General features: G+C 52.1%; 2 protein-coding genes across 3 annotated transcripts in view; both read left to right on the top strand.

The window, feature by feature from the left end:
* Positions 1-7,782, top strand: part of RTF2 (replication termination factor 2) — a 40,284-nt gene extending 32,502 nt beyond the window's left edge. Inside the window, exons 6-9 of one of the 2 annotated variants that reach the window (XM_045808430.2) lie at positions 3,070-3,183; positions 5,843-5,897; positions 6,016-6,111; positions 7,067-7,782. In XM_045808430.2, coding sequence (XP_045664386.1) covers positions 3,070-3,183; positions 5,843-5,897; positions 6,016-6,111; positions 7,067-7,242 — 441 coding nt within the window. In that variant the 3' untranslated portion in view covers positions 7,243-7,782. Of the gene's footprint in view, positions 1-3,069; positions 3,184-5,842; positions 5,898-6,015; positions 6,112-7,063 lie in introns of both variants that reach the window. The other variant, XM_045808429.1, reaches the window with a different exon arrangement.
* Positions 7,783-10,349: 2,567 nt separating this feature from the next.
* Positions 10,350-12,806, top strand: LOC123799391 (protein FAM209-like). The gene is made up of 2 exons (XM_045808467.2): positions 10,350-11,228; positions 12,448-12,806. Exons 1-2 carry the CDS (start codon positions 10,980-10,982, stop codon positions 12,709-12,711), a joined length of 513 nt encoding a protein of 170 aa, XP_045664423.1. The 5' UTR covers positions 10,350-10,979; the 3' UTR covers positions 12,712-12,806.
* Positions 12,807-17,315: the final 4,509 nt, after the last annotated feature.

Below are 17,315 nucleotides of genomic sequence, written 5' to 3'. Positions count from 1 at the left end.
TGATTCTGCCCCTGTTCCCTCAGCACTTTCCTGCTGGCTTTTTTTCCTAATGCTTTAAAAAAAAAAAAAAGCTAATATCCAGAGGTCATGGACATATAATTTGTAGTTTTTTTCTTTCAGCTTACCAAGCGCTTTCTACATTGTCAGAAACTCTGAAATAACTATCTGGCCTTCGTTTTTAAGAATGTATTGTGATTTCTTTAACCATTTCCCCCATTTTTGGGACATCTAAGTTATAAGTGATAAAAGGAAGCTAATTTAAAACAAATACATGATTTCAACTGTGCAGTAATCGTACACATAGAATAATACATTTGCCGGAAAATATGGGTGTTTTTCCCTTATGAACAGAGAGAGGTCCATCCGTTTGGGTCAGCTGTGTCTTTGCTGCAGCCCTGCCCTCACTGCCGAAAGTAACCCTCCCTCAACCCTTCAGTCCGTAGAGAAGAGCCCCAGCCTGGCAGCTGGCACTGTGCATGGGAATCTGCCTCCTGCACTGGCTTCACTTGCTCCCACGGGATGGGCTGCTCACCCAAGTTCCTGGGGTCTGGCAGAAGCTGCCAGGGTCAGGCACACACCAGGAGCATGACAGGGCCTGCCGCCAGTGGGAGGGTCATGTCCCCAGGCTCTAGGGGGCAGCCCCGCTCAGGTCGCAGCAGTTGAGTTCTTGAGAGTGTCGGTTTAGTGTTAATGGATCTTTTGAATTTGGGAGAGAAAGCAAGATGTCTCGATGTTTAGTGTGAGAGGTTCCCGACTTTTTATGGTTAGTGGCTAATTCAGCTTTCCAGGCACAACGCAGCACACCTGTAGGTAGAACGGGGTCCACAGTCCTATCTAGACAACTGAGCAGTCACATGTAGAGGAGAGAGGCTGCTGACGCTCCAGGAAAGGGGGTGCCGGGAACTGGTGGAAATCAGCCGCAGAAACCCCGAGCGGGGAAGGAGAGGGGGGCAGGCTAATGGAACAAATGGGGACTTCTTTCTGCCTCTTGGTTGTGTGCTCAGGAGGGTTATTGACGCCATCGCCCCAGCCCCGCTGGGCTGTATCCACCACCTGATTCTGTTCCTGCGGATCCCTTTTCATTCCCTGCCCAAGAAGGAGGTCCCCCAAGGGAAGGCTCTACCCAAATCTCCCACAGCGTGGGGCTTCCCAGGGGGCCTCCTCCTGCAGAGCCTGGAGGCCTCCCTGCAGTGATGGCGAAAAACAAGCTCCTTTTCCTCCAAGGCAGTTCCAGCTAGGTGCCACAACAGCCCCCTTCTGTTGTTCATAGGACTTCTCTGTGGCCCTGATTGGGGAGGGGGGTCTCTTCCTTTGTGACATCTTACCAGATCCCTCCTAGGAAAGGAGGGGCCTTGGCCTGTGCGGTGGGTTTTGGAGGGGAGAACCACGGTAAATAACCGAGCTAAGACAGCACCTGGGGGTCAGTGCGTGTCCACTGGCTCTCCTGTGTGTTGGGAAGTGCCGGGAAGAGCTTGGAAGCTTTTAAGAAGAGCGCTTCAGCGTTTTGTGCTAAGAATGTGTTGTAGAAAAGAGCTTGTGGGAGCAGTAGGTCTGTGGCCGCTCCTGTCCCGGCCATGGTAGGCTTTCGAGGCCTCACTGGCGTCAGCACGTCATGCTCAAGGCTCACATTTATCCCAGCAGGCTAGTAAGGCTGTGTGGCCGATGGTAAGGGACACAGACCGGGGAGGCGTCCGCAGGAATTCATGTGCTCTTCCTCCATGAAGGGACACAGAGGCCCACTTTCCCCAGCAAGACACATGCAGCCACGTGTGTGTGAGGTTTCGCCCAGGGAAGCTAGTTAGAAATGCAGAGATGTGTCCTGGAGATGGTCTGTGTCAGGATAGGTCGCTGTCCTCCAGGAAAGCGCAGACCCGCAGCTGTAGCCCATAGTGGTTGACGGTCGGTGCCCAGTCCTGTGCTGCGCTCCCTGCACCATCACCCTGAATTCCTGCCTCATCCGGACCATGCTGGGAGTTCAGTTTACTGCCCATTTAACAGATGTGGTAACTGAGGTCGAGAATCCACGGGTGTGTCTGGGCCTTGGGACCCACAATAGGAGGAAGAACACAGAACAAAACAGATGCTGGCTCAGATCCTTCCTCAGCGGGGCAGGTCCCCAGGGGGGCCCTTGAAAATGCAGGATACGCCCCCCCAATCCGCCTCCCGTGGGAATGACAGTGGGCAGCGGCCCAGGAGAGAGCTGAAGTGCTGCTCCGGCCTCCAGACAGGTCCTTCCGCTTTTCTGCTGGGATGGAGCCGGTTCCCCCAGTTGGCCATCTTCCTGGATGCTGGAGTGGGGGTTCTCAGAGCAGGGTTCCCCCCCCCCGCCGGCAGCTGCGATGGAGCCGGGTTCCCCCAGTTGGCAATCTTCCCGAATGCTGGAGCGGGGGTTCTCAAAGCAGGGTTCCCCCGAGGCAGCATCTGCATCGCCTGAGAACAGGTGCGAAATGCAGGTGATGCCCCCACCACCCCGGAGCTCCCGAATCGGACACCAGCTGAGGGTCCCCTCGCTGCTGGAGACCCTGATGCCGGGTCACGCTGGAGAACGTCTGCTCCATTTGGGGGAAGCTCTGCGGGTTTCTTCCCTTCCGGCCCAGGGCCCTCGGTGTGCAGAGGGCACAGCACAGGCTCTGGTGGAGCGCGTCCTCCTAAGATGAACCAGCAGCGAGTGCGGAATAGATACTGGGGTCCTGGCCGCAGACTTCCCCTGAACGCCCCCCAGCTGCCAGCGGCTGTGCACGGAGCCCTTCTCCCGCACACCTGGAGGTTGGGGCCGCGGGCCCGGCCTGCATGGGAAGAAGCCCGATGTAGTTAGGAAATGATGGGCACCCTCCCGGTTCCCAGAGCCAGGCAGGCCCTTTCAGGGTTAGCCCTCGGGCCTGCCGCGCTGGCTCGAACACAGCACTTGCCAAAGCTGGGCTCACACTCAGAAGCGGGCTAAGCCAGGGTACAGGCGGGAAGCTCCCTAGGGTTCGCAGAGCAGTGGTTGGGCTCGGGGGGACGTCTGGGGGGTAGCTGAGCTGCCCTCCACGTGGTGATGGAGTGGCTTCTGTGTTCTGCCCTCTGCAGTGTGGGGCTGCCTTCCAGGAGGACGACGTCATCGTGCTCAATGGCACCAAGGAGGACGTGGAAACGCTGAAGAGTCGGATGGAGGAGAGGCGGCTGAGGACGAAGCTGGGGAAGGTAACAGGGCCCTGGGGTCCACCCCTCCCCTCCCTGGAGTCTTCAGGTGCTGCCGGGCCAGTGGCGAACCCCCGAACTGCACGGCTGGGGGCGGCTTTCGGGCGTGCAGTGATTGAGGCGCTTTTTACAACCTCGAAGGGCCTGGGCTCTAGAAGGGTTCCAGTCAGGGCTCACTGTGGGGCACAGCGGTTCTGCCCTCCTCCACTCAGCTGCTTCATTCTGATGTGGGGCTGGTGACAGCACCTGCGTGGGGCGGGCGTGCTCAGGAGGGTCACCAAGATGGCGCCCGGATGCAGCCGGGGGAGGGGCAGCCGCCGCCGCCGCGCTGACTTTAAGAGTATGCCCTGGGTGTATAAAGCTTGTACAGTCGAAGTGGAAAGCACATCTGGAGAGCCTCTGCTGCCCATGTCTGAATGTCCTGGGGGTCCCCTGGAGATCCGGGGGGCCCGGGAGCCTGCGATCCCCACCCATTGCTGAGGCACCTCAGGTAGCGAGGGGCTAAGCAGCCTTCCACGACTGGGAGCCGCGCCCCGCCTTCCTGAGTCCCCCTAGCTGTGAGGGCTGCCTTGGCTCTCCGGAACAGAGGCCAGTGCCCGGACCCACGGCTGCGACCAAAGCTCTGCATGGATGCGGGACGGGAAGGCTTTGTTTTGTGGCCCTGGGTTTAGGATCCCATTAAGTGGGTTCATTGCCTCATGATTTGACATAATGACCAGGCTCAACAGTTCCTCAGCTAAGAAGTCATGCTGTGTGCCATCCATTCTGGATCCAGCAGCAAACTTTGTTATTTCTTAAGTATTTACAGGTGATCGTTATGATCTTTTGTGAACAGCAAACTTTTCATTCTTTAAAAAAAATTAGGGGCGCCTGGCTGGCTCAGTCCATAGAGCACACGACTCTAGATCTCAGGGTTGCGAGTTCCCCACGTTGGGTATAGAGATTGTTAAAAAAAAATAATTTTAAAAAATAATTTTAAATTATAAAATTAAAAATAATAAAAAAGAAGTGAGGTTCAGGGTAAATGTGGGAGAAATTTTGTGATCCCAACTAAGAGGAATGCTAGAAGTATTAGAAAATTCATTTGTGTCCTGAGGACTTAAAGTTGTGGGGGAAAATAGCCTTCCTCTGTGTGGCGTGTGTTTACCAGTAGTGTAGGGATTAAGATTTGTCAGTTATGTGTTTTTTAATCACCATAGAGGAAAGAGCAGGACCCTGTCCCCCTGGAATAGAAGTGCACTCGTTCTCCGTTGGTTTTCTAAAGGACTGATTTTGTTATTGTATGAGCAAAAAAGAAAAAAGCTTGAGATATTTTTGAGTTATCAAAAAGGATCTGCTTGTTCTTCCTTGCTGTCATTGATCTAACTCCGTTTTTAAAAAGCACGAAGGGGAAAAAATGTGTTTCAGAGGAAGCTGCTGGTGTCCGTATGGTCATTAACGGTGCCACTGTGGTGAGTCGTCACCAGGCCCAGAGTTCCTGCCGAGGTGTTCAAAGCCCAGTGGGGCCCACACACCCCTCTCCGCAAAATACTCACTGCAGCTTCTGGGAATGCCTCTTAGCTACTGCTACCAGGATACCAAAATATTTCCCAAATATGCTCTCAGCCGAAGACAGGACACGGCATTTCCTAACTTCTTACTGCTCTTGCTTTTTATAGCACCTCAGCTGTGCAGGAAAGGCTTGGAAATCCACAGTTGTCTCGTCCTCATGGATCTGAGTGTGTGCCTTGCGTGTGTGAAACAAACAGGCAGTTTTTACCTTGTGTACAAGCATTGCAAGTCTCTCTGCGAGTCTGTGTTACAGGTTCAAGGCCAGTGCCTGCGGAAGGTCTGGTCCCCATATTTTCCAGTGACGGCGGCCTGCTGCAATAACTAGGCCGTGTGTCTTTAGCGCCACCTTTTGGATACGTAGGAAAGTGCGAGTTAAATTCTCGGAATAAACATCCTTCTGTCTGTGCTCTGAATCCGTTCCAGCACAGCCATGTGATTTTAGAATGGTTAATTTCATTTCTTACATTTTTGCTGACCAATGTGTTATGAGTGACAGAACTCTAGTGCCTAAAAACCTAACAGGAGTAATCCAGAGTTTTGGAGAATTCTCTAAAGTGTCCTTTAGCCTAGTGTCAAGTTCTTTTTTTTTTTTAAGTTTATTTTTTCTTAGTAAACTCTACCCCCAGCGTGGGGCTCGAACCCATGACCCCATGATCAAGAGTTGCACTCTCTTCAACTGAGCCAGCCAGGCGTCCCTAGCCTCAAGTCTGAGAGCAGTTTGACAGCTCTGAGCAGAGTGACTGAAGTGGGTTAGAGTTGGTACATTCTTGTGCTGGCTGGACTTCAGGTGTCCATCTGGACTTCATTACGTGCTGAACTGCTCTTTGTACACCAGTCATCGGTAACATGGTTATCACGGAAATCTGGCGTCTTCATTTAAGATTTCTGTGAATGTGGTTTTTGGAATATAAATAGAGAACCAGGCGGATCTCTCCGGCTATATTCCTGAGTGAGCAGAAGCGCGTACCTGGAAACACATGCCAAGGGTCGGGGTTTAGCACCTGCTTGGATGGACTGCAGCAGCCTGTCGGCGGGGCCCCGGACGGCGGCAGCCACACTCACACCGGAATAGAGTGCAAGCACATCTCCGGTTTGCTCTTTCTTTTTACAGAAAGCAAAGAAACCCAAGGCGCCAGAGTCTGTCTCAAAGCCAGGTGTCAGTGAAGGTAAGACACTAAAAGAGGTCCTTGTTTTAGCAAAAATAAGGCTGTGGAGCTGTTTCTTTCAAAAGTTCATGCTTTATCGCTTTGTTTTTGTTTGACTTACCTTTTTTTTTTTTAACAGAATCTCCAGGGCCATCAAAAATTAAGACAGGGAAGCCTGAGGAAACCAACCTTGATTCTAAAGAGAAGAAAGCCAGCTCAGCTCCCAAAAGTGCGGGTGGGTCCTACTGAGACCACGGGGAGCTGTTCAGAGGGCTGCTAAACTAGGTGGTGATGTCACAGCTCTACTGGAGTGAATTCGAGTGAATTCGAAAGCTCGAGCTCATCTAAGTCATGTTTCTCAGTAGTTCATTGAGCTCTTGGAGGCCAAGAAACAGTCACTCTAGCCCAAAGCTGGGTTGAAGGAGTCTGGGCATAGATGCTAATTGTTTTTTTGTTGAGGGTGCGTTTGGTGCCAAGCTACCGAGGCTGCACAGGGAGCTGGACTCACACTTACCGCGGAGACTGGTTAGCGGCCTGAGGCTCGGGGCGGTGGGCGGGAATGTTCTCTATGCCGTTAAGGCTGGGGTTCTGTGTGCACCACATGTGGCACTCGGAGCCAGCCTTCCCTTTTCCCGCCTCTTGGCCAAGTGTCAGAGGGCTGTTTGACACATAGCCCAGAGCTCAGTGCGTTTCTCCTCGCTGCCTTTAGCTCAAAGAAAATACTTACTTCACAGAAAGGAAACACAGGTTTATTATTAGATAAAAGGAGATGTAATCTTATGAGTGGCACCCACAATGCTTAATGGATTCCAGTCCCCACCCTACACGGAGTTGCCACCTGGCCTGGGGTAGGTGACCCGGCCTCCTGGTACTTCTGCTCTTGCTCCTGTGAGACAGGCTGATAGCAGCCCTCATGAGGACGATCTGATCCACAGCGTTCGCGGGGCTGGGCCCAGAGTGGAGAATATAGCAACCAGTTATTGGTGTGGGTTTCGATGATAGACGTTAATGAGTAGCTTCGTCTGTTTTTAGGAGTTGGCCGTTGAGATGATGTACTTTGACATTTATCCCAAGAAAGGAAGAGGAAAATTCCTGAGATTAACGGACTTTTGTTCCTTTTTAAGAATGTGATATTTGGAGTGATCTGTAGGCCCAACCTTAAAGTACTTGGCTTTTCGTTCTTCCAGCAGCAAATGGGAGCTCTTCTGGAAAAGTCGGGAAGCCTCTGTGTGGAGCCACAAAGAGGTCCATTGCCGACAGCGAAGAATCGGAAGCTTACAAGTCCCTTTTCACGACTCATAGCTCCGCCAAGCGCTCCAAGGAGGAGTCAGCCCACTGGGTCACCCACACGTCCTACTGCTTCTGAAGCCCGAGCTGCGCTGCTCGCGACGCAGGCGGTGTGGGCGTTACTGGGCCCCGTCCTCTGCTAGCTCTCCGTTTGCGCCGAGTTATAAAGCTGTGCTCCCAAACCCCGGAGATGGCGTGGTCGCTCTTGCTTGTGAGGTGTGCGGGTTCCCGCCGTGACGTGCTGGGCCCTGCCCGCCCCCTCCCACAGGCTCATCCCCACCTCACGGCTCAGTAAGATGCATTGGCTGCACTTTCTATGCCCGAAATAAAGACTCCAGATTCCCTGGGGTGTGCGGTTGGCCCATTTTGCCTAAAATTTTCATGATTTTGCTGCCAACAGTGAAACAGGCCAGGCGAAACTGTACTTTAGAAAGTGAGCTTTAAATGCACTGTGCCCATGCGTCTGTCTGTCTGCGGGCCCTGCCCCGCCCCCAGCGGAGCCGTGGCCTCGCCAGTCGAGTATTTAGGGAGCTTCCTTTATCACTTTCAAGATGAAAGCCTTTTTGTTGGGCACCTGAGGGTTTGATAGAAAAATAAAGCAAGTCTGCCTTTTCTCTCATCTGTCTGTATTTTTCTCTCTTCCGTAATGTTTTAGTAAGAAAATGACAGCTTCTCTACTGATGGCGATCAGAGCGTTTCCATGTTATGCGTTCCCTTTTCTCTCAGATGAAGGGAATTCTCTGTGAAATTGGTGTCTGTTACCTGTCCGTAGCGTATGCTGATGTCAGACATTGAAATGTCCCCTGGGACGGCGAATTAAGAGCCGGGGATACCCCACGTCAGCACGGCTTTCTAGAGCCGGTTGTGTGTGGACGGGACTGGCTGGTTTCCATCAACACGTAAGAGAAGGAGCCCGGGAGGAGGGCCAGAGGCCTGGGTGGGAGGACCATATCCCCATGTCCTCTGTGTCCGAGCAGTGGGAAGCTCGGCCCCAAGGCGTCTCTGCTATGAATAGAAAAGCATTTTAATTAGAATTTTATGCACGTCAGTAAATTTTTGTTGTGGACTTTTCCAGAACAAACCTGATTTGCCCATTTTCTTTTCCTGACCCATTTCCTATACAGCCCGCTTAAACCGTTTCCTAGGTTGCATTTTTTACGTTCCAGCCATTATTCTGCCAACTTCAATTTCCCTAATTGTAGCCTTTATTTTATGCTGCGGGGATTCTTTTGACTGTCTCCAGTTTTTCCCCGTGACCCAGTCACAGTGTCCCTAGCATCAAAACTTGAGCAGCTCAGCCCGCCTGCTTCCCCTCAAGGTCCCCTCCAAGCTCGGCATGTCACCCCCTCCCCGCCCTTGCACCCCCGGCAGCCAGGCCAGCGCCTCAGCCTCTCACCCCACCTCTGGCCTGCCCGCGCCTTCCCCCTGAGAGCCCCGCAGCCCCCGGAGGGGAGCTTGCTGTGGAAATGCCCTCCAGCCTTTCGTGTCTAGCAAGGCATCGAGTCCTCAGAGGTCCGAGGGGCGACACTTGTCCTTCTGGTGGCGGACAGTGTTTGCCCGGGGCCCCCCCGGGCCTGGTTGGATGCCCGGGACACGGGAGAAGCAGCGCAGGGCAGTGATGGCTCTGAGCTGCTGCTGTGTTGAGGGCCCCCCTGAAGAGCTGAGCCCTTGATGGGCTTCGTCTCCTGGGGCTCACGGACCCACAGAAGGGCTGGCGAGCACCTCCCTCCTTGCGGCACTGCGCACGCGGTCACAGCTCGTGTCAGGTCAGAGCCGAGCCGTCTCCCGCAGCCACCTGCCAGGTGGGTAAGTCAGGGGAAGCTGAGCCAGGCTTCCCCCGGGCGGGTGTGGGCCAGAGAAGGCGGAGCGCCCGCGGGCTCCTGCCGCCTCTGCCCGCCCCGCAGGGCCTGAGCCGGGCTGCGAGCTGGGAGGCACACGGGAGGGCCAGCGCTCCCACACGCGGGCTGTCCACGGTCTTTCATTTCCAAGAAATAAAACTGAGAAGATTGCCGCTCAACACTGTGAACCCGTTCTTGCCTTTTGACCCAGAGAGCGTCTTGGCGCAAAGATCTTTCTGCTTCTTACCTGCTTTTCCACTTGCCCTCCTTTTGTTGAAAAGTGCTTTAGACTTTTGAACACAATATAAACCAAAACAGTGGGATTCCTATCATGAAATCTACGTCAACATTAACAACTAAGAACAATCAGGTGGGACGAAATTTCCCGAGCGTTCCCGTTGCGCGGGGTCATCTGGACGTGAAGTCTGTGCCCCTCACTGCATCGCACCATGGCCACCTCATTTTAGAGCACTACGGGGGGGGGGGGGGTGACTTAAAATACAGGGTACGCTCAGACTCGGGGCCACCCCAAAATGCTCTGTAGCCGTAGCTCGGCAACAGGGCCGACTCCCACAAGAGCCACGTGAGTCTCCACAAGAGTCTCCGTTCCAAGGATGAGCCCCCAAGGGTCACGGGGCACCCCCTCTAGCACGTGGGAGAGATACCGGCCAGCTGCTTCCCGAAGGAGCAGCTACGAAGGAGCCCCTCGTGAGGAACGGATGTACTTAACCGCCCACTTTTCTAATCAGCCCTTTGGATTTGCGCCCCTGCAAGCCCCGCTCGGACCACCTCCTGCAGGAAGGCTTCCGCCTTACCATGAGCTGTGCGCGTGGAGGAGTTGCTTTCCCCTGTGGTTTCAAGCAGTCCTACGAAACTTCTTGCTCAATGCCCAGAGCTCAACACAGTTCGAGGCACAGGGAGGGCCCCCAGTGGATCCTTGATGATAGCAGAACATTTCATTCCTAGGGACAGACTCTGAATCAGATGACACGGGGGAACCAGGTATAAGCCGCTTTGTGTTCCGAGATTCTTTCGGTTTGGTGTCATTTTTAAAACTGATGGTTCCACACACACTGGCCAGTGAGCCCTGGCTTTACTCCCGGCTTTGGCTTCGGTTGTCCTACAGGCTGGGTCCTTCCCCCGTCAGGGTCTTCACACTTGCAGATGTCAGCAGCCCCCGTTTTACCCAGCCACCTCCTCATCACCCCTCAAACTACCCGAATGTCTTTTTCGGGAAAGCCTCCCTACATAACCTAACCTAGGGTCGTCCCCTTGTTCTACTCTCTTACTCTGTTCTTATCACAATTTTAATGAAGTAATTTATACCCTTAACGCAGGCACTGCACACTCAGGGACGATCAGTGAGTGGAGGTGGGAGGCAAGAGGGAGTGGTGGGGACTGAGGAGAGCGCGGCCACCCAGAGGGCCTATTTGACTCCAGCAGAGAACAGCCCGGTGTGATCAGATCATCCCTATTTTCAAAGGATCCAAAAATCTTGGTTTTAAAAGTTGAGTCCCTCCCAGCATCTAAATACTGGCAAGTAATCCTGTTCAGGAAAAACGTGGGCCAAGCCAAACACACCAGTGGCTCCGATCTGTGGCCTCTGGTTTCCTCTGTCTCGCACTCGGCTCTCCGTCCCGCAGGGGCATGTGTGGGTCCGCCCTGCTCACCATCATGTCTGGATTCAACAGGCAAGAAACAGAAAGAGGTGATGGCCTCTCCCAGTAGAGCCCGGGGGTCAGAAAGAATGTCCTGGCAGGGAGCTGGCGTCCCACAGGCCTATCCTCCCGCTCTTCCTACCCACTGGACAATTCTCCACCTCCCTTTAAGCCTTGCTCCCGGGCGACCACCCTCTGGCCGGAAGTCATCACAGTGGGCTCTGTGACATCACCAACGGCCCGGCCCCAGGCACCCAGTCTCCAGGTGAGCAGGCAAACAGACCCACCATGAGCAACTTCGTCCCCCATCTCTGCTCACCATGCGGACGCTGACATGGTTCTTGTTCTTGCCTCTGTGCCTCTCCTGCGGCTACGCCTTTATGTTTTCTCCTCTGAGAGAGAAGGTCAAAGAACCCCAGGGGAAGGTGCCTTGCGGAGGGCACTTTCGGATCAGGCAGAATCTCCCAGAGCATGCCCAAGGCTGGCTTGGGAGCAAATGGCTCTGGCTTCTTTTTGTTGTTGTACTGTACGTGATACTGAAGTTTCGAGGAGATAGTGAGAAGAGTAAGGTAAGGAAGGCTCCCTTTCTTACCCGCCCTGATTCCGTCTCAGACGTGCCAGGCTCTCAGGACGGTGTTCTCGTCCTGAGAGGCGGGGCCGTTCAGTAGAACGAAGTACATGTGAGGCACCTACCTCGTGGTCCCGGGACACACGGGCACATTCATTTCCTGACGTGTCCTCCGGGAAGACGACGGTCCCCAGACCCTCAGGGGTCGGGGCTAAGGGTTGAAGATGACCTTCCGTTGATTGGCTGAATAAAAGCTTGGCTTGATATTTATCCTATTAAATGGGTTTTTCTTTTCTTTTCTTTTCTTTTCTTTTCTTTTCTTTTCTTTTCTTTTCTTTTCTTTATTTATTCGACAAAGATAGAGACAGCCAGCGAGAGAGGGAACACAAGCAGGGGGAGTGGGAGAGGAAGAAGCAGGCTCCTAGCGGAGGAGCCTGATGTGGGGCTCGATCCCATAACACCGGGATCACGCCCTGAGCCAAAGGCAGACGCTTAACCGCTGTGCCACCCAGGCGCCCCTAAATGGGGTTTTTTCTAATGAAGGAGAGATTCGAGAACTTGGTGTGTCTCAGGTCAAAATTATTCACAGAGACAGATTCACTGCCCCTGATTCTTAATTTCCCTAGAAAAAAATTCTTTATTTCTTGTTGTTTCATTGTTGTTGTTGTTGAAATTCATTATTTCTTACAAGTCGCTGGACCGAATGGAAATGATTATCGTTATCCCAGGTAAGGGAAAAGACCTGTCCTGAAGGGATAAAGGTGTAAAGAAGTAACAACTCCTCCCTGAAGTGCCTGAACAAGTCTCAGACGGGGAAAGGGAGAGAAATACGGCATGTTCTCTGCTATCCAGCCCCAACACTTCATGACACTGTGTCCAAACTGATAGAGCAGGGGTGGGCAAACCTTTTCTGGAAAGGACCAGATAGTAGCCACTTTCAGCTTTGCAACACATACAGTCTCTGTTGCAACGACTCAACTCTGCCGTTTTAGCTTGAAAGCAGCCTTATGTAATGTGCAAATAAACGAGCAAGGCTGTGTTCCAATAAAACTTTATTTACAAAAACAACTGGTGGGCCAGACCGGGCCCTAGTTTGCCAATCCCTGGACTAGAGTGCAATGCTAGAAACATCTTTTCTTAGGGGAGCCTGACTCTCTTGGAACTGTGTCAAAACCAGTAAAGGCAACAATATTATTCACCCTGACTGTCTTTCTTGACAGGAGCAGAATCCTTCCGCCCTTCGAGGCTGTTCATTTCGCTCTCCACTAAAGAAAAACCAAAATGCTTCCCCCAACAAAGACTATGCGTTCAATACCTTAACCCAACTGGAGATGGACCTTGTGAAATTCCTGTCCAAGGTGCGGAATCTGAAAGTCGTCATGGCAACCAGCAGTAACCTCAAGCTTCAGAACTTGGAGGTACCTGCAGACCCACACAATAATATTACCATCTATGAAATATGGGGCGAAGAAGACTCTGAATGAATGGATTTGAGTGTCAGAGTAGGAGAGACAAAGTTGAGTGTTGACAAACCATATGCAAACCAATAAAACTATTCTGAAGAAAAAGAATTCTCGAAGTTGACACCTTTTTTTTTCTTCCTCTTTTTTTTAATCTGGAAGGAAAAATAAATGTGAGGCCAGTAACCACAGCAGATACTCCTTTGTTTTTGCCTTCCTCACCTCCCCTAGAGCAGTCAGTGGTGAGAAGAGCACAGACAGCAACGTAGTAGGGGAGGTGGCCTTCTCGGCTCTGGTGCCCAGGCCCCCGGAGGACGATTAGGCTTAGGAAATTTGGGATAAGATCCGGATACCATATTCATAGTAGTTATCTTTGTGGTAGCTATTTGTGCAAAAGATGGAGCCAATTTTTATCTTTATAATTTATTTCAAAGGCCAACTTTAATTATAGGTTTAAAAGAAAATGATTGAATTAAGAGGGTGTGTGCACATGTGCGAATGTCAGGGAATGGTGGATTCTAGAAACATTTGATTCTCTTCCCACCAGAAAAGTCTTTTTATTCATTCTGTCTCATGGTTGACATGTATTGACTTCTTCTTCTACCAAACATGTAGTTGGATTAAGAAATAGAGAATCGGGGGCGCCTGGGTAGCGCAGTCGTTAAAGCGTCTGCCTTCAGCTCAGGGCGTGATCCTGGCGTTATGGGATCGAGTCCCACATCGGGCTCCTCCGCTATGAGCCTGCTTCTTCCTCTCCCACTCCCCCTACTGTGTTCCCTCTCTCGCTGGCTGTCTCTCTGTCACATAAATAAATAAAATCTTAAAAAAAAAAAAAAAAAGAAAAGAAATAGAGAATCGATCTGTATTTTCAATGGGATTTGGATACAGGTGAGCTAACCAGGGCTTCGCAAAGTAGTTGGTATGAATATTTATAATACTTATTAAAAATAGGGACATTTTGGCATTTTAGTGTGGCTGATGGGAACTACACATACCCGAGGCTGTTAAATTAGCTTTCCTGACCCCCAATTGAGGTCAGCAGGCAGTTCTCCAGACACAGAAGTGCAGGCCTGGGGAAGAAGCGAGTGGGGAAGACAATGGAAGGTCCCTATTTCTACTTCAGTCCAAATTAATGTGTGCCTGGCAGAGGAGTTCTGAATCTCCATCCATGAATCCCCACTATTTGGGCAAAGTCTTCCAGGCTCTGTCCTGGGTGTGTGGGAGTCAGACCTCAGACCAAAGCCACCTGCCCGTCTCTTCCCATCTTGTCACTCCTGAACACTTGACTCTTTGTCTTGGCTCAACAGGGTGGGAAAAAATGGAAGGAGCGGAGTTGTGCTTTCAGTATTCTGAGAAGTTCAAGCAAATGGGACTATACGAACTGTTTTCACAGCACACTCTGAGGACGTTCCGAGAGGCGAAAAATATTTCGGGTGTAACCTGTGATCTCAGCATGGCCCAGATTTTAGATGAATGGAGATCATCTAAAAGGCCAGGGGTCAACAAACCATGGCTCATGGGCCAAATCCAGCCTGCTGCCCGTTTTGACACCACCCACAAGCTAATCATGGTTTTTATAATTTTAAATGGTTGAGAAAAGAGGAGTAATATTTCATGACACGAAAGTTACATGAAACTCAAACTTTGGCGTCCTTAACCTTCACTGGCACGAGGCCACGCGCGTTCACTTCCATGTTGCCTGTGGCTGCTTCTGTGCTCACGGGCAGGAGTGAGTTACTGCAACACAAACCCTACGGCCCACAGAGCTGGACCTATTTACCGACGGGCCCTTTACAGGAAGGTTGCCAACCCCTAGTTTATGCTAATCTTACATGTTAACAACCAGGGAGAGTGTTCAAGAAACGCAGATCTGTTCAGCTGGAAACTTCACAAACCTCCCACATTTGTCTGCTAGGCTAACATGTAATTTTATAAGTCACACCTTTTGTAGTTCTGTCCAGGTCATGAGCAATGGAAGATGGGGACAGTAAGAAAAGGCAAAACCTCACAATTCCTTAGAGCAGTTGACCGAGGATGTACGTTAGAACAGAAGCTGCTGTGCATCTGGATGTAGCAATTTCTAGAAAATAGTGTCCCAGAGTCTTTGCCTAGCCTCACACAGAGCTTTGCAGACCACAGTTTGGCCTAGACAACAGTGTTTTCTGAACTCAGTCAATTTCATGCAATATTTTCATGCAAAACGTGTTCGAATTGGGGTCTAGAGCTTCAGAACGTACTGAACTCTGCCGTTCTAACATAAACTCAGTTCCTCTGTGGTTTCAGAAGAGCAGTTGACAGGCCACCAGTAACCGCGAGCTCCCTGTGGTCACCTGGGGCGGGGGGGGGCACTCACAGTGGTTGCTCCCTTGAGGCCGGCAGGAGGGGTAAAGACCCCAGTCTCACAGGTTGTAAGGCGATCGCAGGAGTGACAGCTGTCACACCAGCTACCGGTTAGAAACAAGTCCCTCCAGGGGCAGGCGGGGGTTACACCCAGTGTGAGCGCCAGGTCTGGGGCCCCCGCCAGACCCCGCTGCAGAGAGGGAGGCCGCTCTGGCGAGAATCGACAAGGACTAATGAAGAAGTGGGAGGACCGTCGGTGCCCTGCTTGGCATGGTCATCTGCAAGGCCTTTCTCCTGGATCTGGGCACAGGTGGGGAACAGAACCCTGGGGGTCCCCGGGGGGGCATGCAGCCCTGTGGAGTCAATCTTTCTCTTGAACGATGTGACGGAGCGGTCACTCCCCTGTTCGCACCGTGTCCTGTGAGGCTCCGTCCTAGCCCAGACACCCTCCCCGTGGTCTCTCGGTCACACCACAGTGACGACGTGGGTTCTAGCAACAACCTGTGGCCAGGAAGAGACCCCCTGAGTCGGGTGAGACCACAGCCCCAGCTAACACTTGGATTTCAGCCTGGTGAGGCCCTGAGTAGGGGAGCCCACTCCCCAGACTCATGCTCCCGACCCACAGAAACTGTAAACGCATGGGGCTTTAAGCCACTAAGTTTGTGGTAACTTATGACACAGAAAAAGAAAAAAGTAACGCTGCTCACGGATACACACAAACATGCCAGATCTCTCCACCTGCTGCTTCTGATGCCTGGGACGACGCGTCCACCTTCCCTCTGAATATCGACAAACGATCAAGAATGGGACTATCTGGGGCGCCTGGGTGGCTCAGTGACCTTCCGCTCAGGTCATGATCCCCGGGTCCTGGGATCAAGCCCCCCAACGGGCTCCCTGCTCAGCAGGGAGCCTGCTTCTCCTTCTCCCTCTGCCACTTTCTCATTCACTCTCTCACATAAATAAAATCTTTAAAAAAAAAAAAAGTGGGGGGATATCTTGTTCCTTAAAACCAGAGGTTACAAACTGTTGGCTTAGGGAGCAAAGCTCTCCCTACCCCTGCCACATTTACCTGGCCCACAGTCCTTTTTTAACTTTTTATTTTGAAAGGATAGATTGACAAGAAGTTGGAAAGGTGGAACAGAGAATCGCCTTGTGCCCTTCACCGGGTCTCCCCAGTGGTGTGTCTGGCGTAACCGTGGTACGAAATCCAAAGCAGGGACCTGAGGCTGGAACGGTGTGTGTGGAGGGTTCTGTGCCATTTTACCCCACGTGAAGACCGGCGCAATCGCCCCACAACCAAGAGACGGGTCTGTGCCGGCTCGGGAGACCTCCACCTGCTGCCCCTCGCCACGCACCAGACCCGCCCCATCACCCAGCCCGGCCACCGCGAATCTGCTCCCATCTCGAAGACGTCATTGTTTGGACGATGTCACGTGAGTGAGGAGTCGCCCTGCGTATGTGACCTTTGAGGCTGGCTTTTCCAGCCTGCATCACGCCCTGCGTTGCCTGCGGCCGGTTCTCTGCACGAACTCTCCACGCACATGTCGCCGTCCACCTGCTGAGGGACATTTTGGTCATTTGCAGGTTTGGGCTCTTACGAATGGATCTGCTACGGAGAATCTCGTCCAGGTTTTGGTGTGGACGTGCATTTTCATTTGTCTGGGATGAACCCCCAGATTGCCAGGTCGCATGGGAAAGGGTATGTTTTGGCCCCCAGTAAAATGTTTATAACTTTGGATTTGTGGCCAACATCTTACAACGAGATTCCTTGTTGCAGTCTAGTGAGGGAGAAGCAACAAATCAAGGAGTCCCAATGAAATACAAATAAACACAATGGGCGTTATAGCACTCCAGGACCCATACCCTCTGGGCCTTCCCAGCAGACACAGAGGCATCCAACCCACCTCTGAGCTCTGGACCTGCTTCTGCCCAGCTAGGCCGCACCAGGCCCACTTCTGCCTCAGGGCCTTTGCACATGGCCTTTCTCCCTACTGTAGGTTTTTAAACTTTTTTTTTTTTAAGATTTTTATTTATTTATTTATTTTAGAGAGAGAGAGAGAGACAGAATGCATGTGTGGGCATGCGAGCAGTGAGAGGCAGAGAGAGAGAGGGAGAGAGAGAATCTCAAGCAGGCTCCTCACTGAGCACGAAGCCTGACACAGGGACCAATCTCACGACCCTGAGATAATGACCCTGAGATCACAACCCTGAGATCATGACCTGAGCCAAAATCAAGAGTCAGATGCTTAACCGCCGGAGCCACCCAGACGCCCCTCCTTATGGTAAGT

The sequence above is a fragment of the Ursus americanus genome, chromosome 22 (assembly GCF_024610735.1).
Source record: "Ursus americanus isolate L20-20 chromosome 22, mUrsAme1.1.p, whole genome shotgun sequence".
NCBI classification, from domain to species: domain Eukaryota; kingdom Metazoa; phylum Chordata; class Mammalia; order Carnivora; family Ursidae; genus Ursus; species Ursus americanus.
Note: the sequence above shows the minus strand (reverse complement) of the source record. Positions and strands in the feature narration are given on the sequence as shown.